The 21,890-nt window shown below is 28.8% G+C and overlaps 3 protein-coding genes across 4 annotated transcripts in view; 1 reads left to right on the top strand and 2 right to left on the bottom strand.

Annotated features, from left to right (window-relative positions):
- The window catches only part of LOC136970830 (protein kinase C eta type-like), a 204,144-nt gene that overhangs the window by 156,630 nt on the left and 25,624 nt on the right, over positions 1–21,890 (top strand). The window lies entirely within an intron of this gene.
- Positions 1–21,890, bottom strand: part of LOC136970833 (uncharacterized) — a 158,578-nt gene that overhangs the window by 117,694 nt on the left and 18,994 nt on the right. The gene's annotated exons all lie outside the window — the stretch shown is intronic.
- LOC136970832 (stromal interaction molecule homolog) overlaps positions 1–21,890 on the bottom strand; it is a 53,673-nt gene that overhangs the window by 24,566 nt on the left and 7,217 nt on the right. For both annotated transcript variants that reach the window (XM_067265299.1, XM_067265300.1), the window contains exons 2-6: positions 18,346–18,467; positions 15,035–15,149; positions 3,888–3,999; positions 1,348–1,460; positions 1,077–1,248 (exon numbers count right to left, since the gene is read on the bottom strand). In XM_067265299.1, the coding sequence (XP_067121400.1) occupies positions 1,077–1,248; positions 1,348–1,460; positions 3,888–3,999; positions 15,035–15,149; positions 18,346–18,467 (634 nt within the window). The remainder of the gene's footprint in view (positions 1–1,076; positions 1,249–1,347; positions 1,461–3,887; positions 4,000–15,034; positions 15,150–18,345; positions 18,468–21,890) is intronic.

Raw genomic sequence — 21,890 nt, 5'->3', positions numbered from 1 at the left:
TAAGGATGTAGATGTAGTTACTAAACGTGTGTGCGCACTCAAAAGGATATTTACCCATTGCTGCCGATCCTCCCTCATCACCTATATTCACGCCAAACTGTCGTCATTACACTTCCTACCTGAACAACTATTACTTGTTGTTGGACAGAGTTATTACCCACAATCTACTACAAGATCATCTATTCTTGGACCGAACACCTACTACGGCCTATAAGGATATCATCTATTATTACATCGACATTCAACTACATATCTTATGGTATTTATCCAACCCGCAGCTAATTGTAAGCTCTCTCTCTCATCCTCTTGTAAAGTCGACTATGGTTGCATTCTCATCTAAAATATGTACACTTATGATATTCATACAGAGAACCTGTAAATTTATATAGTAATTAATCTAAATAACCTGTACCTAACAGAAATTACATCTAGATAAACAAGTATTATTTATTTATAAAAAATCTTCGAGTGCTTTTCTTTCGCTATTCTCTCCATTCACTCCATTCTGGGTCTAACCCATACATAACCGCTCGCGCGAATTTACAATCTCTGTATCGATCTAAGGATACAGTGGTGTCATCCTGACGCGGTATTGAAGAGATACTGGCCCTACGGTCACATATATTTGTAATACATAAATATTTTTAACTTTAATTGTTGTTAGAGGGATTTTTAATGTTTAATGTTACTAAGGTATACGAGACTCTCTAAGAAAAGGTTGTCTCTGCTGACACTTTGACTGTTGTTGGACCACAAAAGTGTGAAGTGGATAAAGATGCAAAGACACTTGTCTATTTTTGGTATTTCTTCTACAGATATTATACTCCTAAATACATAGTTTTATTTCCTCTAACTTTCATATTTATAATTATAAATTTTTTCTACATTTTGTCAATTAAATTCTATAACTACATAATACTAGAATTTAATCACCAAAACTTATAATTATTACATATCAGAGTATAATTGAAAATTTAATTTAATATTTTAATAATACTGTAACATAACCATATATTTTATGAATATATTACATTTTAATTGAATTTTATTATAATTTTTATAAATATTAGAATTACTCTTTTTGAACTTCTAAAAGTGTTTCTTCAGCCCTTTGTAAACTCTCCATATCTGTCATCATTTTACGCATGTGCGTTTGAGCATATTTATGCTGCACATAGGCAAACCAGCATCCTCCAATAGCAATGACCAAAGAAAATACAAGAAGAACATCTTTCACATAATTATGATCTAAATAAAAATTAAACATATTTTTTAAAATAAATATTTTACATCTTATTTTACTATAAGATAAAAAAGACTTTAAATAAAAAAAAAACATGTTCTTACGTCTTGGTGGTCCAAATAAAACAACATCCATTGCTTTCAAAGCAATTTTATGTTTGTGAATGGAATCTTTAATACCCAAAACAGAATTTAAAAAATGCATATTTACAGCCATTCTAGAATAAAAAACAATCATTTGTTATTTTTTAATGATAAAAGCTGTATTATCTTTAAATTTAAAAAATTGTTTTATCAAAAGATTCATTAATTATTTAATGAATTAAAAATTATTTTGAAATATTATTATTATTCAAGATATTTTAAACTAAGAATGTTACATATTGATTGGGCTGCAATTTAACAAAAGTGTAGATCTATAAATTCCCACCGTTGTCTGTCTGTCTTTTCTTAATCTCAAGAACGGTGTTATGTAAATGATATTCAAAAACAAATATGGAAAGCTTAGGAGGTGGAGTTCCCGATTAACTATATACAAACTTCCGATGCAAGCTGGAAGTCACTTTCAATTTAATTTCAATTTAAAAATTTCTCCTGAAAGGAGGTAGATAGATGACAGGCATAGACTTTTGCTAACGGAAAGGTATGATGTACAGGGGTAGGATACTACCATACTAATTTCAGGTGGAGAGCATATATTTAAATTAAATTAAAAATATGATTAAAAGTTGCAGCCTGGCATTGTGACAATGTCACAATAAATAATTGCTCATTAAAAAATAAATTATTTATATAATATGAAGCTTAAGGGGTTAATAGTTCTATAGTTTTATAATTAAGAAAATTAATTTAAAAAAAATATATTTTGGATTTAAATATCAAATATCAGTTCCATGCGAATAGAACTGATATTTGAATAATACAAAATTAAAACAAGCAATTATTTATTGTGACATCATCAGAATGCAATGCAGGGCCACAACTTTTAATCATATTTTTAATTTATTTAATGTAAAATATACTCTTTCTACCTCAAATTAGTAGTGTCTTGCCCCTGTACATCATACTTTTCCATTAGCAATAGTCATGCCAGTCATCTATCTAACTCCTTTCAAAGGAAATTTTTTTTTAATTGAAATAATGTGACTTCTGGTTTACACTGGAAATCCGTATATAGTTAATCGGGACCTCCCTCCCCTAATATTTCCATATCTGGTCTCGGCTTTCATCTATCTAACTCTGTTCTCGAGATTAAGGATAGACTGACAGACAAAAGTGAGAATTTATAGGTCTACAAATTTTTCAAATTGCTGTTCAAAATACTGGCTTTTTTGGGGGGGCTGCAATTTGAAAACATTGCAACCCAAAAAAAAACAAAATATGATAATTTATGTTTATTCTGTATATTATAATTAAAATTAATATATTTGTCTTGAATTAATAAATTTTTTTACAATACAACAGCCCTGAAAAATCAACTGTCGATTATTTGACATTCCATGAAAATCATCATTCAAAAACAAAAACATACATGTAATCTAATTTTCATCTCTGTAACGTAACACTAGTATCAAATAAATTATCATTCTTCACTGGCAACACTTGACAATAGCATCAATTCCACATGTTAACAAAGAATATAACCCTTTTTAAAATGTCACTGTAAAACACCAGAATGCAAATGTCACTCATTCAAAAGTAGGCAAGTTTTAAATTAAAATTTAACTACAAATAGAAATAGTTACTATTGGTATGTAGTTAATGTGTATATAAATTTGCACATATAATATCTTTTAAAAAGTCTGCTATTTTTACTATCATCATTGCTGTACTGTAAAACATGTTGTTTTCAATAACTCATCACTTTTCAGTTATATTAAGTTAAGTTTGCAGGACTACTGTAATAACTAATCAAAACTGGCCAGCCAGAGGGTCAAGGCAATTAAGATGTCAGCCTACCATTCTGGGAATGCAGAATTGAATCTAGACAGATTGGAAGATCCCAAAAACTTTTCGGGAGTGGTCTATGAAAAAAAGTTTTTTTAACTACCATTTTAAATTGGTAGTTTGCTCTAAGATAGCATGTGACTTTTAGTTCTGAATATAGCACTGTAAAAAGAATGCTTGCAGATACTGAATGAAGAATACAAGAAATGTAACATGAGTTATTCATATGAAAAAAATATACTAAGCACACTGTTCATTTTCTATCCAAACATAAACTCAGAATTGAGTCAAAATGCTATCGGTTCAATAATATTGTTTCAGGGGTCATCTACAATAATCACTTGCCACTACCGCAGCAGTGACGTCGTTACTAGAATAAAAAAATGAAAAAAATTGTACACAGTCATGCTAACGACCTTGTATCTCAAAAAATGAAATCATGGACCTCCAATTTTTTTTACATTTTAATTTCCTCATCTCATATTATGTAAAATGAAAAAGTTTAATCAAAATCTGAGAATGAGCTCAATTCTATAAGCCACATAGAAGAGGCTTCACTAATGCTCCTCAAATATTTTATGTAATATATTTTCAAATTACAAAAATAAAATTTAAGTGCATCATTTAAAAGACTATATTTTCTTTCTGTAGCATTATGCAATTATTAGAGATTACATAACAAATAAATAGTACATTACGTTGGTAAAGTTGTGCCAGTAACAGCATTTTCTTGAAAATTTTTTACATATTGTGGCAGTTCAACTGATGACACCAACCACTCAATTGTCTCCTCCATTGTCCAATTATGAACTAAAATATATACAAACAAATTCAATTACAATCATTTTAAAATATTTTTATGAAAATAATTAATTATATTATTAATAAACAATTTTCTTAAATTGAAGCGTGCAATGCCATAAGGTTGTAAATGCCATTTTTCTCAAAATTCATTTTATTGAAGAAATGAATTTTAAATGCAATGTTTTTTCCTACAAAAAAATATTGTGGCGATTGTGGCGCTCTAAGTGGCTATATTTTGAAAATGACGTTATGTGCAAGCCATAACGTTTTAAGCGCCAAAGCGCAAGCCACGTGACTTTTGGCGCGTAAAATGTTACGGTTTACTTTTACATCATTTTGTTATTCCAATTTGTAACGCAGTGAGTTTTTTACGAGTGAAATGAATTCCTTAAAGTATGAAATAACTAAAAGAAGAAAGAAATGTGCAGAAAAATGGAAGAACATTCGAAAGAAACGAAAAAATAGTGGCTTAGAGTACATTTCTCCCATATCACAGAAAGTTAATCCAAGAAAGGATCCACCAACAGGGGTAAGTAAAAGACTTAATACTTCAAAAATATAGACGTAGATTTGAAATTTGCAAGATATGGATAGTTATTGTGTCTATGCATGGGTGAACAACTTGTATATGACTGTTTCCAACAAGTTTGTCAAACTTTTTGTTTACGTTACAGGTGACATGCAAGTGTTCCTTCGCTTGCAAAAACGTAACGTTGGCTTACCGTCAGGAACTCTTCCAACAATTTTATGAACTGGCTGACTACAATAAGCAACAGAGTTATCTTCAAAAACTTGTTCATCCCCAGATGATAAAAAGGAGACGATATGGGAAGTACCACCATCCTTCTGGAAGTAGAAGGCAACACTCTTTCAGTTATCATTTGCTTCTTCCCGGTGGAAGTGAAATAAGAGTTTGTCTTAAGACTTTGTGTAATACATTCGGGGTTACTGCAAGAAGAATTCAGTTGATTAGAGAAAAGATTTTGGAAGGAAAAATGGATGCTACTGATCAAAGAGGAGGCCAGTGAAAATGTACTGAAAAGCAGTTGTGGACGGAAAAAATAATTGAGCACATTAAGAGTTTTCCAAGTGAAGAAAGTCATTATGCTCGAGCCAAAAGTACAGATAAAATGTACTTATCACCTGATCTCAATGTTAGCAGAATGTATAGAGCCTTCCTTGAGAAATATTGTCAACAGTATGCTGGGAGCAAAGCCCCAGTTACTCGACAATGGTACAATGAAATTTTCCTGACCAAATTCAATCTGTCTTTTCAAAGACCTCGCATGGACACTTGCTCAACTTGTGACCGCCTTGATGTACGAATAAAAGCTGGTGATGCATCAGCAAAAACAGAACTGGAATTACATCATTACAGAGCTGAAGTAACCACAAAAGACATGTCTGATGACACAAAAAATGCTAAAACCTCAGATTCGTATGTTATATCTTTTGACTTGCAGCAGCAAATGTATATACCACAATTAACACACACTGAAATGTATTATGCTCAACAATTGGCATGCTACAACCTTGGAATTCACGATTCAATTAAAGAGAAAGGATGCATGTGTTTGTGGAGTGAGAATTTTGGAGGAAGAGGGTCTTTGGAAATATCATCCTGTATATACCATTATATTACTACTGAGGCTGCTATTGGTGACCGAAAGAAGCTGACTTTGTGGACAGACAATGGTGTTGGTCAAAACAAAAATCAATACGTGATAGCCATGTATCTGGTGTTATTGGCCAATAATGTATTTTCAGAAATAACACATAAATACCCTGTAAAGGGTCACACATTTCTCAGCTGTGATCGAGACTTTGCTCTAATTGAAAAACGGAGGAAAAAATGCAAAGCCTACACACTAAAGGATCTTGTGGACATCATTAAAAGTGCAGGGACCAAAAACCCTTTTACCTGCATCGTATTTGAGAAATTTCATGACTTTAAATCGATTGCCCACGCATTTTTGAATACAAAAGACCTGGGAATCTCAACAGCATCCCAAATTAGACTCTCATCAAATAACTTTGGTAAAGTTATGATTGCTAAAGATGGAGGTAAAGCAGCAAGATGGTGCACTGGGCTTAATGTGCTGAAAGATGGAGTTAGCATTGATGATTTCAAAAATCTTCCACTTCCTCTTGCTCGCTCCCATTTTGGGATTCCTCAAAAGAAGAAACCTGACATTGGTAAAATGATACCATTTTTAACTCCAATAGCACAAACCTATTTCAAGGAGATGCTAGCAGAACCGGATAACTAAATGCCAGTTTATTAATAGTTAACCTGTCACTTTATTATTTGATATTTCAAAATGATATTTGGACTTCCATTAATCTTTCAAATTTGAAGTTTTTAAATACGTTTTAACTTTTATTACACTAAATTAATACCTTATTGATAAAGATTACAGCCCAGTTCAAGTCATTAATAGATTATTATGTTAAAATTGATATTGAATTTGTAAATTGTGTTTAATAATTTAAATGTAAGTTTTTGGTATTCAAAACTGTTTTTCAGCTGTAGAAACATTAATTTTATGACTGCAATCGTTTTTGGCATTTACAACTTTATGCACTTGCACAATTTTGGCATTTACAACGTTATGGCTCTAACCCTGTTTTTAAACTTTTTTTGTTTCCTTACTATTATTCGTAGGTGTTTGAAATTAAACCCAATGTTTTATTCCAAACTATAAATTGTTAAAATAATTTTTCTAGCATTTGATTAAAGTTTGTTCATTAGAAAAAGTGTTTTTTCTCTCTCCTGAAAAATTTGTTTTTTGGCATTTACAACCTTATGGCATTGCACGCTTCAATTATTATTAAAAATAAGTGAAGTAGAAACTTTATTGTTCTCTCAATAAATGTTTTATGTTCTGTCGATGTTCTGTAAAATTATAACATACACATAACTATACATAATTATTATTGTTTAAAATTGTAGAAATGTGTTTGTATATGTTTTATAATTTTCAGGAAAATTGAAGTTTTTAAAAATACAAATGTATAAGAATTTATAAGTTGTAGAATAAGAGTCACTATACAAATAAGTATGTTGAAAAGTATCAAATTATTATAAAGTAACATTATTATATAATTGTCACATAATTAAATGTTAATAATTATTAAAAATAACAAGTGTAGTTGTTTATATAGATAAACATATTGTAAAAAGAATTGTAAAAAAAAATCACCTGAAGGAGACTAAAGATCAAAATGTATATTGATTTCAACCAAAAGATATTAAAACAAGTATGAATTGTGGTCTGTTGAGTCCACCAATGTGAAAAATCTAGTAATAAGGGGACCCAGTATCAATAAACATATCAACAGTTTAAACTAGATACAAAACAAACACAGTAATTAAAAATATGTAGCATATATTTCTACATAAAAGGAGAGATTTTATATTCTTTTTCATTGCCATATATTTATAAGTCCTTTCCATAATTAATGCAATGGGCCTATTCTCAAATACTAGACTTAATTTCAATGCTGCAGTTTCCGAGATAACTTTTAGCATCAGAATTTTAGAGTTCACTTCTGAATAGAAATATAGGGAATGCAGATTCATTCCAGACCACAGATTAGCTCATTTTTACAATAGACGTTTCAAAGTTTATGGAATAGACTAAATTTCAATGAGAAATTCAACATTAAGTTTAGATCAATATTAGCTGTAATGAATGTAAAAATTCAGAATGAAGATGAACAGAATAAGAATGATATCAAAGTAATAGAATGTAATAACAAAGTTTCCATAATCAAGCCCAAAGCTTACAGAACTTATTTTCCATAATTATGCCAGGCTTATTTACAGAAATATCCTATACTTTATTGTATTTTCAATTTATTTTCGAAAGCAGGTAATAACTGTTGAAAACATTTTTACTGTACAATCTCAACACCATCTCAGAATCTTAACTATGAGTGCATTTGATAATGCAATTCATATTTCATTAATTTAAAAAGTTTTCTAAGATTAATGAAAACATCTCTTATCAACTTTAATTTTTGATTATTGAAAATAACTTTTAAAAATATTCTATTATAAATTAAATTCTTATGTGATGCAATATTGGATGATTATTTTCTTTTTTATAACAAAGCAGTTGTTTAACAAGCCTCTATTGTTTACGTTTATTATAACTTTAGAAATATGAAAAGCTCTACAGATTACAAAACATACAAATAATACATTAATCGAAATTACGTGATACATTAATTGAAACTGTAACAAAGTACATGAAATAATTTTTATTTCTGTCACTCAGCATGCTTTACTTGATAAATTATTTTCTTTTAAAAAAATTCTATTTCTTTTCATTGCTAACAATTCTTATTTTTGCATGTTTTATACATACTTTATCCTCAAACAGATTATTTTCATTGAAAAAAAAAAAAGTTGAAAGAATAACTGAATTACATTTGGCAGCTTTTATCAGTGTAGTTATTTCTTACTTAAAATTTTTTCTATGCATTTATTAAATTATATCAATTTATGTTGGATTAATTAGCAAATGAATAAAAAAGTGTAAAATAAGAAAAAAAATTTACTTTCTGCAGTAAAGAGTGTTTAAAAACTTATAGAAAAAGTATATAGCAATTTGTTGGTACAGGCACATTCGCTAATGTGATGAGTTAGCTTCTATATAATCACTGTAAAGTCATCAGAAAATCATAGCATTTCTTTTTTTTTTACACTTACCGGTTCATATAAAAGCCAAAAACATATTGTGTACTTAATTAATGAATGATAGTATAAATAAGTGATAGGCATAACAAAAATAATGCAAAAGTAAAATTAATAAATAAAAAATATGCTATAGTACTTTATTGTTAACCTTAAAATATTTTTGTCCTTTGTTTATGATGACTAAACAAGCACTACATTTTATAGGCACACAATAATTATAATAATACTAATAAATAAAAAGCTTAAAAAATTTGAACATTACCAGAATATCTGGCAATTTTTAATATTGGAACATGATGTGCACAAATGCTAACAGATAAGAAGAAATAACAAAATGGCAATGGGTTAAAAAAAAAACTAAAGTTGCGGAGGACTGAACCCATGTAGTTCCAGTGTCTAGAACCTTACCCACTTAGCTATTGCGATTCCTAGGATAGGTAGAACTTCTAGACTTATAAGCTAAACACTCAATTTTCAGAGACCTGTTTATTGGAAATGCTTGAGAGCAAATCCTAATATTTGAACAAGAAACTATTTGTGTTTACAGCTACATGCTCACCAAGTTACATTTGAATTGGAGAGAGAAATGTCTGGCCATTTGTCAGTCAGCTGATGCACATGTCACTGTCTAAAATCTCTTAAACAAAGACAAGCATCAAAATCTTATTTATAATTTAACAATAATCTTATGTAAAATCCAAGAAAATTGACCAAAAAATGTTTTAAATAAAAACAAAAATAAATTTAAGGCTTACAAAATAATAAATTCTTATAAATTGTAGTTTTTTTTATCATTAATAATTCTTTTAACAAACTATATACAGGATATGGAATAGGTTAAAAAATTACACCTTTGTCAATCCAGCAAGAATTTAATAGCATAAAAACGTTTTCAATCATTTTAAATGATCTTCCTCAGCTACAGAAAACAGAACATTAAAAATAAAACATAAAATGATTATGTTTATGAAAATATAAAAATTAACGGAAAATGTCCTTGCGGACTAAATATAAATAAATAAAATAAATGACATAAATAAGGTCAAGAATAACAAAAAAGAATAAATATAAGATATAACATTGATAGAATTATCAATTATTGTAAAATGATCAGTAGATAACGTGTCTGCATCTCTATGGTTTATACAACCAGTCCTCATGTGTGCCTTGAAGATTTCCAACTTCTCCAGATGCTTCACCACATGTCTATTCATCGTTGTTTTGATAATAGCTGCCTGATCCTATTGTTCTGATCACATTAACATCTTGTTGTCGTGCGTATGCTGCTAGCATGATGCTGTTGAGGTTCTTATTGATGTATACTTTTGTTCCTTGAGTCTTTGTTTTAAATTGCGCATAGTTGCCCCCACATAAACAAGCTTGGATCGAAATGTTAATTGTGTAAAGGTACCGAATAAACTCCCGTCATTGAATTCAGATCTACTTTCTTTTTATCATTTCTTAAAAGCTTGTAAACAGTGGGATTACATCAGTATACAATTTGAAGATTATTAGCCTTGGCAATATTTCTATGAATTTTGTTTAAAAATGGGATGTAATTTAGCACCATTCTTTTCGCCCAGTCTATTCTGGGAGCATGTCATCTTGCGGTTTGGAAGGATATGATAAGCCTCTCCATCTCTCCTCTCTGGTATCCTTGTTACTCAGCTATCTCAAGAATGTAATTCAGCTCCTTTATCATGTCATGAGAACTTGTGCAATGTGTATAGGCACGTTTAATCCAAGACCTGAAAGCTAACTTGATGTGCTTGGGATCAATGGATTAATATGGGATAATAATGGCTGAAAACAGGGTTTATGATATATGTCGATCCAGATTTCCCCTTGTTTGCAAGTGATGGAAATGTCAAGGAAGATAACCTTAGTATTGCTCTTTTGGTCAACCTGTAGTGATAAGTCGTAAGGGTTATCATTGATGGTGTTTAAAAAATGTTGCGGGTCAGACTCCCTTTGCCACAGTATGAAAATATCATTTTGTACGCTAGATACATGGATGACATGTTGTTGAAACTTGAGTAGGACAGAGTTTTCGAGTTGACATAGTACTAATTTGCAAAGGATTGCAGACGTAGGGCTATCCATAGGTACACTTCTCTCTTCTAAGGATACTTTTCCCTCAAACTCAAAAAAAGATGTATAACAAATCAAATGTGCAAGCTCAGGATATGAACATGATAATGTGGCGTATTATCTATATTGGTAAATAAAAAATCCCGTAAAGCACAGAAGCAAGAAGGTAATTTTATCGATCAAAGGATACAAGGATTTGTAGTCCAACACAGTCATATACTCATTGTCTGTAAGAGAAATTCCTCTGAGACTTTCCACAAGCTGTAGTGAGTGATAATGGAAAATGGATGGCACCTGATCCCTACCATGGAAAAAGTTGACTAGTTGTTTTTCAATCAAGAATGTTGGGGAGCTACACTTTTCAATCATGGACGTATCTGGTTTCCCGGTTTGTGTGTCTTGGCAAATGCAAATATCCTAGGTGTTTTTGGAGTGAGGATCATAGAGTTTTGCATATGCATAAGTCATGCTAGAGCATTGGAAGTGAATCTCCTAACCCTTTGTTGTAAAGTATCCAAGAAATTCACAGGTGCAGGTTGGAATTTGGTGGTTGTAATATATTCATTCAACTTCTCATTGTAAGTATCCTGTTTTAGAAGTACTACACCTTTTGACTTATCCGCCCTCATAGCAGAATGTTATTTTGCTGCAATCATTGCTGTGATTTCTTTAAGCTGAGGTGGAACTGTTTTGCATCCAAACTATCGTTTTTTTTCTTGTGCCATGTGGAATCTGGTTTTCCAACGTTTATAATATTGATCGGTGTTGTTCATGCCGTTAATGATGAGTTCAATATCAGGAATGAGCGTTTCTGGTTGCGGTATGGGGCAGGAGCAAAGAGAAGTCCAAATTTTAGAACATCTAAAATGCATGGTGGAGGTATGATGTTATTCTATGTCATGATATGTGAGCCTTGCATTTTCTGTGGTCTAATATTTTGGCAACAGAATATCCATTTAATCTTTTTGACGTACAGAGGAAGATCGTTTAAAATAATTGAAAACATTTTTATGCTATTAAATTCTTGCTGGATTGACTAAGGTGTAATTTTTTAACTTAATTAATAATTAGATTAGAATTACACTGTGAAGCAATTTTATCAATGATTATAAACAATTTATAATTAGTAATGTTTATCAAATTTTGATCAAAATTCTGATTAGACATGTAAATATTCAACAGATATAATTTATCTATCTATTTTAATAATACCTTCTAATAATTAACCAAAATTCCTGATAGCTATATCATTTTTGATATAGAAGTTTCTTTTTATGTATGAGATCATTATGAATTATTACTTATTTAAATAATAAATGTATGATGTAATATTGTTTACTAAATGCAATATATTTTAATATTTTAAATGTAAATGTAATCTTATAACTGACTAAATGTCACAAACAATAATCAATATCAAAAATAAAATTGTTTGAATATCACAGAATATAAACTGTACTGGTAAATGTTTAGTATAACACAATTCTCTTAAAAAATTTATCATAAAATTTTTCTTTATACCTGCAGTAAATTTAATATATTATCAATACAGATGAATTATTATTATATGAGAGACAGTAATATATGATTACAGAGGAAATACATGAATCTTTCTCATTTTCCATAAAGCATGATTCAAAAAGGACTTAAAATTCTAAATACTTTCAAAGTTGTAATCAAAATCCTTCTAGAATCAGTTAAAGCATTACTTTAGAGCAAAACAAAGTTTTACCTCAACAATCATTTTAGTTCAATACAAATGTCATTGATGATATAGCAGACCTCCCATCTGAATTCAATTTCTTACTAAACTCAAAGTCGTCATTTCAGTAACTACACGTGTAAATTGAGTTTTAAACTCAGTAAAATTTACAAGCAAGGGTAACATAAATACTAGATTTTTAATAAAGTCCTAAAAGAAAAAACCAACAGATGTCAAATCTGAGAAATGAGGTGGCCATGCTCTCAGTCCTGCTTGACCAACCTACTGGTCTGGGATATCTTTATTGAGAAAATCACAAATATCTGTATTGAAAATTTATTGAAGTCTTAGAATTAATTCTGCCCTTTGAGCACAAAACTCAAATAATCATTGCAGTTACCAAACTGACGATGTACAGTATACGATATGTAAGAAACTGAATTCAGATAGGATATCTACTATATCATCAATAGCTGTGAACCAAAATAACTGTTCCAGATAAACTTGATGTATTTTGCTATAAATTAAATGTAATGTTAATATAACGATTGAATAATTTAAATCTTAAATTTTAAACTATTACAATGTACTCAACTATTGTTTTCAAAACTGATAAAATAAATCATTAAATTACTTAATTCATACATTAAATATTAAATAGGCCAATATCATAAATCAAAGATTAAAAGTTTGCTCAACTGAAATATAGCACAATTTCCTATGAAACAATGAATTCTAAAAACCATTTCAACAAATATAAAAATTGTCATATTATAAAATTCTTCTCTTGTAATTTATTTCAAGACAAGAAAAAGCAAAATTATACTATTTTAATTAAATATTTAAAAAGGGTAGTTAGTTGTTAAGATACAAACTTCTTTTCTGACTGTTCATCCGAGATAAAACTATTTAAAAAAATAGACATTAAAGAATAATCAAATAAAAATTAATTTACTTTTCTTCAATGTCTTTATTGTGATAAATGCATTTCGATTCAACAAGCCTCATCAGTATCACACTTTGACATTTGAAAGTTTAACCTTCTGGCAATATGTCGTCATTTTTCATCCATGTAAGAAGACATTTACTAATGAGTAAAATGTACAAAAAGTGGCTTATATCTGGTTAAACAGAACGAAGACTGAAGCAGTGACATTTGGGAGTTATTATGTTTTCGAATGAATTCAAATTTAATTAGCACAGATGTAATGAAAAACACTACATCAGACATTGAAAAAGCAAGACCTAAACTTGAGTTGTTTGATGAGAACAGTAAAGTTTCAATGAGTCAAATGATTTGGGATTGCATATCCAATAAAGACAACACTTTATATAGATGAATCTGTAAATGCAGAGTGCTAAAAAAATGTTTCATCTGCCAAACTAATTTTAACAATCAAGGAACATTTCATGATATGAAATCCTGTATCTTCTAGAACAATTTTGTGTCATGTCACCATAATGTAAGACCACGATAACCGAGGTGATAAGTAAAAGCATAATGTGTTCTTTCTGTATTGTCACTGAAATTGACACACAAACTGTTGTTTAAGTTTTTAAAAAATTCTACAAAAGGTCCAAATCAGATGCTTAAGCTGGTCAGACAACATTCCTGATCTCAACACTGTTGAGAACTACTGGCACATTATAAGCACATAAATTGCAGAGAGATCTGAAAATGAACTGCAGGAGTGTATTAGAAATGTTTGATATTAATACTTAAAGTTTGGTTTAGAATACTTAAAAAAACTCATCCACTCTATGTCAGTGTTGCCAAACTACTATTAATGTTCAAGGTAATTCTACAAAATATTAGGATACAATTCAATGAAAAGTAACTGTTTATGTTAAGTTTTTCAGACCTATTTATGAAAACCTTTTTTTCCTAACTGCAAATGGAAAGTTCTTATGACAGTGCTCACTAACAGTACTGATGAGAATGTGATATGAAATAACAGAAGTTCAGTGTAGCATTATATGTAATAAATTACATGTTTTTTGGTTTATTCTCTGTACTGTATGTGTTATCATTGTCAATTCTGATCATAACTTAAATATATTACTTTTCAGATCCATGTGATACATTTTAATATAGCTCATAAATGATTCAATTTCCATGTCATTACATATTCATAGCTACTACTATATCAACTCTATAGTAGTAACCATAGAAATTGAATCATCTATAAATTAATAAAAATATATGTGATGCAGCCTATAAAATGGAAAATCCAAAGTTTCATTTTTTGGATGCATGTTATTCTACAGATTAATGAATATATTTATAAGAGGCATTTACAGTAAAATGTTACTAGAGACAGTTGTCATTGAAACCTAAAAATCAACAATTTCAATCACATTTACATCACTCAATTTTACAGCAAAATTTACTTTTCTATCACATATATCAAATTCTAGATTTGTCTTTATTGCTTTAATTATTTTATATGCATGTTTTTATAATTTGTAAGCATTTATAAGCAGCAATTGTTAAAAAGTAAAAAAGTAATTAATAATAATCAATTAAAAAGTCATAATTTTACCTTCTGATGTTATCCAAAACTGCCACAATTCGTCAATACTAATATATTTATCATTACGATGAAAGCCTTTTTGTCTATCGTATCCATTTTCATATTGAAGTTCATCTCTTAAAAACTACATTGAAAAAGTTTCAAAAATTAGTCTCGGCATATTAAAATTCTAATTAAAAAGTCCTTAATCTATAAAAGACCATAGAGCTATTTCTTTATCTCTACGTATTTAATTACATAAATAATTGCTTGTATGCCAATAAAATAATTGTACTATTCAAAACTAATATTCTGGCACTAGAATCTAAATTTACATTTGTAAACTGCTATCATTAGCATTCTTACTAGCATAGTACAAGTGAAATGCTAAATTTATATTTTCATAAGCATGTTCAATCTTTTTTCCATCGCTACAGATTTAATTAAAAATGTTCTTACATAATATGCTACCTCCTGAGTAAATTACAGTTGTAAATGTTGTATGTAATGTAATATCAAGTAACGTCATTAAATAAACTTTATAAAATAAAAATGCTATATTTTAAATAAATTGTACACATAATTATTAATAAGCTAACATATGTGATCAAATGTTTAATTATTAAGAAAAGTAAAATCAATTTATGTATTTTTAACATCTTTAAATCTAAATATATATGTATGTTATTGATATCTTGATAAAATATCGAAAGCAGAGATATAGCTTGTAAATAATATGCTATTAAAGAAATAATCTACGTCATTGTTTGATGGTGATTATTTCTTTATTTCTTTTCTGATTATTATTTCTCATTTTTAGAAGTGGTGAATATGAACTGTCGGATAATTAATTGAGCATTTTCACTCTTAGATTAACAAGAGAAAGTAAAATTTCATTAGGGAATCTAATACCATTATATTCAATTGCCATTAATAATTGTTTTTTAGTTCTATTTATTCATCTCTATTCTTTTCACTGTGTATGATAAATAGAAAAGCAAATTTTTGCTTTTTCTGTTAATGGATATTCCTTTATATAATCTAAAATAATTCTCAGCTTATCATCAAGGTACATTTTATAATTGAAATGATGCTAGAAACAATGTGTCATCCTATTTTGCTACAGTCAAAATAATATATTTTTATAATAAATAGAGAAAAATACAAGATTAAAAGATTCTTTAAGAACACAAAAATTAATTTTAGTCGTATTTTAAATTACGGTTAATATGTGAATGTATATACTTCTTCAACCTAGCATTTTTCCACTTAGGCAGGCAGGATCTGTCATTTGGATCTTTGACCATCATTTGTTTTGATCCTTGGCATCATCTGGATGAACATGAGTGACCTTTAGATCTGCATTGATTGTATCATACCATCTTTGTTTTGCTCTCCCAACTGGTTGGCAACCAATAAATGTATCTATATCAAATTATAGTCTGATACCTAAAAACTTTCTGGATCATGCAATACCATATATAAACATTAATACTAATACAAGACAATTTTGCAATAATTATTATGTCAAAAAATATTAATTATACGACGTTGCATCACTTAATAATATTTTCAATAAGAGTATCAAATATAAAAAGTATTCTCACATATTCTTACATTACAATGACTAAGTAAGAATTTAATACTACAATACTAACTTTTCTATAATGAAACTCACAATAGTTATATTTACATTAGTTAAATCTGATAATACATTTTAATTAATAAAACATAGGAACTATGCTCTTTATTAGTTAAATTATAACTTAAAAAAAAATGCTGTAATATTAAAACAGTTTTCTGAATTTATAGAAGCAATATTTATTTATTAAAAACTAATTTACTAATTATTTTATTTTTTTAAAATGATTATTCATGCTGAAAAATATGATGCATCATTTGACTGGTAATTATGCTCTAAATTATTACTGAACGATAGTATATAAGAGTGTTTAAGCTAATAAAGTCTCTAACAGGGATTAAGCTAATTAAGTTACTATAATATTGATTATATAGTTCTTTATTAGATCTTAACGTCTAATAGTTTAAAATATAATTTAATAAATTCATATGAATAAAGAATAATTTACATATTAATTTGAATGAAGCATCAATAAAGGATATCCTGAAGTAATATTATATTTACATATCTGCATTGTGTAATCCCAAGAGATGTGTAATGCTTTCCACAAAAATGTCTTCTACATCAAATTTTATATCCATAAAAATTCAAATAACTGTTCTACATATTTTTTTATAACCTGTACAGGTTTATCTCAAAACAATTTTTTTTTTTTGGCATGTTTGCATGCATGCATGTACATGGAATATTAAAAATGTTACTTGCATATATAATATTTTTAACACAGTTCTTTAAATATAAAATGTTTTCTAAACGTATAAAACATTCCAATAATTTTGCTTTTGTATATGCATAGTTATAATAAAATTATTATAAAATTTTAATAGCAAGGTTGAGGCCGATGTTTTAAACGCGAAAACGTGTATGTCAGACGTTCGGCGCCGCTTTCCTGTAAGCCTAGATGTTTGACAACGGTGTTTGGAAAGTCAGTGGAATTGTGCTCGACACTCCAAACACCACTGTAAAACTTCTAGGCTTACAGGAAAGCTGCACTGAACAACCGACGTAGATGTTTTTGCATTTAAAACTTCAGCCTTAACCTCGCTAATGACTTAATTCATAATTCATACTAATTCTTAATTAGTGATAAATTTATACAGGAATGACATATATATCAGGATCTAAGGGCACTGAAATATGTGCAATCCTTGGAGAAATTTAATCCACTACTGACTTATTAATACTAATATCACAACCTTTATTTAATAAATTTGTGTATTAATATCACAAGAAAAGCAATCTCTAAAAGAATACTTTTCAGTTTAACATTTCTAATTTTATTGTTTAATAAATTAGCTTGGTTGCACTAAGTTTTTTCATTAAGTAAGCATTGACACTGAAAATTTTGGCAACAGAATTACTACTCAAGAAACGATTTTTTTAAGTATTATGTAATCATTATCTCACTGAATTTTACAATAAAATAATAATATTTGTATAAGAGATATTTTAAGAAAGAACAGAATGATAACATCAATGGCCAAGATCTTAAATCTGATGATAACATATTAAAATAGGCATAAAGTATAAATAAATTAAATGCTTATCTTGTTAAATAATATCGTGTGATTAAAATTTTAATAGTTTACAGTATTTAGAATCATCTTATACATAATTCACAAGAAGAAAAATTAATTATAAAATCAGATTTAATTGCATTAGAAATGTATAAAGTACACACAATTTAAAAATTACTCACTTCGTCACTTTCGGCAATGTCTATATTTCCGTTAGCATCATCATCCAATTGTTGATGAAGCGTGACAATGGCATCATAACCCATTTTATCAGAACAGGCATTTATGGCTTCGCAATCCCACTCTAAAGCAATATAGGAATAAATTTAAGTGTTAAAAATTCATGTAAAACGTTTAGAAACTACACAAATTAAAGATTTTACATTCAATTTTCGCGAGAAATTAATCGCTAAGATATTATTCTCATTAAAACAATAAAATGCATCACAGATAATCGATTTTTTTCAACAAATTTCGCTCGATTCGTGACGCTTCTGGCATTAATTTTGTTAATTAAAAATTGTATGCAGCGTGGTAACATTATTTTACTACATCAAATTTGTAAAATACTTAGTTTAGATGGAACTTAAAACAGAAAATTGGATCGACCTTGACAGTTTACCGAGCGGTCGCAATGAATTGCAAAACGTTTAATCTGATTAATTCTCTGAATCGAGAGTTGGATGCGTTGTGCAACTATATTGGATTCAGAGACTTTACTTCTTATAATACCTTTTAATCTAGTTTTTATCGCAGATAATCGATATATAATTTTTTTTTCTACGGAAAGTTATAAGCGGCATAAGTTTGTTTACCCTAGAAACTAAGACGATTAGTTTTTTTGGACAATAACCAAGTTAAATGCCAAGAGAAATTAATTCCGTAGCAAAAGCTGGAAAAAATGAATCCACAAGGCCGCTACAACGTGTCAAATTTAGGTCAGAATTAAAGATTACAAACCAAATGAGACTTAATAACGGCCAAACCATCTGTGCCTGTGTATTAAATTAAAATTGCTTTTTTAAACTGCTACAGCAGGGAATGTCAGAGAATCGTTTATCGATCGTGTAATTTTTTTCACGTTGTAATTAATGGTAATCGCGATAATACGATAAATAAAACTGCATTTCCTGTAAATAAATATATAGAATTATTTAAATACAGTTGGTGATTTTATATTTATTTTACGTGTAAATACACTAGCGCAATTTAAATTCTCCGACGAAGAATACTAAACCCGCTAACCATTACTCATAATTGAAGTAAAAAACAAAAAAAAAAATGTTTCTAAATAGACACTTCAAATAGATTTTAGTAAATAACAAAATATGCAACCGGATAGTATCTCATTTTGTATTTATATAAACCTGTAACTTGACAGTTTTCCAACAGTCAACCTTTCGAGTTTGTTTTTTGAGCTTCCACGTGTGATTAACGTGGCAAAATTATCCGTCTACGAACGAAATTTTCATTTTAAGAAAACTCCACCTGCTCATTTTGCAGTAGAATTAATATTTTTCGAGAATATTCAGTTTAAATTTCAATTTTTCTAACACGAAAAAAAAAATAAAAATTTGACATACGAGAGAGCGTAAATATTTTACCGATCAGTTTCCTATGAATGATGAGACAATACACGGCTGACGAAATCAATTCATTATTGTAAAATACTTTAAGCATAACAGTTACGAAATAGCAAAAATTTTTAAAATACAAATTATTCCTATCTTACCAACAAATTTTTAAACTGTAACTAGGCTACCCGCATAATTTTTGTTGCAAATTCACAATCACTTTCATAGTAAACTTTATAACCTCTTTCGTAATCTTTATGGTAATTTTACAACTGCTACTGTAATTTCTACAGCAAATCTACAAACCATTTAAATAATATTAAATATAAGAATAGCGAAATTTTACAGATAAATTACCATTATATGAATAAAGACATATATAAGTATCATTACAACATCTTACAAATGCTTTAGCAACTTTTTTTTTTAAACCTTACAACCGTTACTGTAATTTCCCCCCCCCTTTACAAACCTTACAACTGCTATTATATCTTTCATATTATTGTTATAAGTGTTTTGAATCTTTTTATATTTATATTTTAACATTGCTTCGTATTACAATTGAAATAACCAATATCCGTAATAAATAAATAATTATTAAATCTGACCTAATTTGTATTTTCTGAATTGATTACATATTATTAAACTAAAATTTTCGCTAGTTTACAATTTTTATTTTAAATTTATTTCACTTATCTCTCGACTTTCCCACCTTTTTCTAACTAATCGAGAAATTACTTCCCTATTATTTTCTACCGTCTTCCTTGTTGTTCTAATGTTACAACCGCTTTTATTTTTTATTAGTTTAACTAATCTTACAATTTCTTTTCTTACTCTACCAACCATAAAATAACTCTTTATCTTCTTTTTCTACTAATCTTACAGCTACTTTTCCTTTTGTTTACTATTTTTTTATACGTTCGAGTCAATTGGTAACGATATTTAAAATTTGTTGTGTTACATTACAAAAGTTTCCGCAATTTTTATATTATTTATTTAAATATTATTAACTTCAACAACTGCCATTATCAATTTTTATTTGAAATTTATTCTTGGAATAAATTTCAAATAAAAACAGCTGCAGTTATCAATTAAAATTCTGTTTTATTTAATTATTTACCGAAGAAAGAATCGCCACTTTATAAACTTTACTGTAATATCCATTGAGTAAATACAGTATGCAAGTCATTTTTTGTATAGAACGTAAATATATAAGTTATATATAAATGTAGACACTGTATATGAGGTATTTAAACGCTTGGCATTCTTACAAAACTGACAGAAAGGAAAGAAAAAAAAAAAATGGAAATAAAAAAAAAAAATTCAAATATCCTCCCACTACTGTAATTCTTTTCTGTGAATTAACGTCGACTGATTTTAACAACTGTTAAACCGGTTGCGAATATTCATAAACGAGGACGATTGTATATATTCCATATTGTCTGGTTAACAGGAGGATAAAACCGGCAGAAACACTAGAAATACAAATATCGAGTGTTAAATAACGGAGTAACTTGTGAAGAAATAAATTTAGCTTAATCAATAAAGATCCTTCAAGCGAACAATAAGCTCTGTATATTGGATAAAATGACCTTTACATATACATAAGTAATCATTAAATGTAGGCACATAGGATGCAATTTTTTGAAGTAGAAAAACATCGAAGTAGAGGTGAAATGTCACCGATTCGACCTTGACTTATTCGCGCTACTGTTTCTGTAAGTGTAGGAAATATGATAGAAAATACAAATGATAAGATTCTAACTTTAAAAAAATACATATAAATATATATATGCTTCAAGTAAAGAGTTGCTAACTCATCGACCACTTACGTGGAATCTAAATGGTGTTTAGTGAATAACGACGAGCTTAGTTAAAGGGCGAGCACGAATCTTACAGGAAGAACCGAAAAAGATGAAAAAACAATTTTAATAAACGTATTTTAAGGTTTCGTTCGATTTATTATTCTGTGAAAAAACTACAGCAGGCGGAGAATTAAAATACGGAATGAGTTTCTATGACAGGTGGTGAAAAACGATAAAGAATAAACATCCGTTAACTTCTGATCGATTTTAAAAGTTGTTTATATATAATTAAATAAGTATTTCGAAATAACTGCCTTAAACTACTGTATTCCAAAGAGCGCAAACTTA

Source organism: Centruroides vittatus, unplaced genomic scaffold, assembly GCF_030686945.1.
Source record: "Centruroides vittatus isolate TY-2023 unplaced genomic scaffold, ASM3068694v2 contig_2206, whole genome shotgun sequence".
NCBI classification, from domain to species: Eukaryota; Metazoa; Arthropoda; class Arachnida; order Scorpiones; family Buthidae; genus Centruroides; species Centruroides vittatus.
The sequence above is the reverse complement of the archived record's forward strand: the minus strand, read 5'-3'. Positions and strand labels throughout refer to the sequence as shown.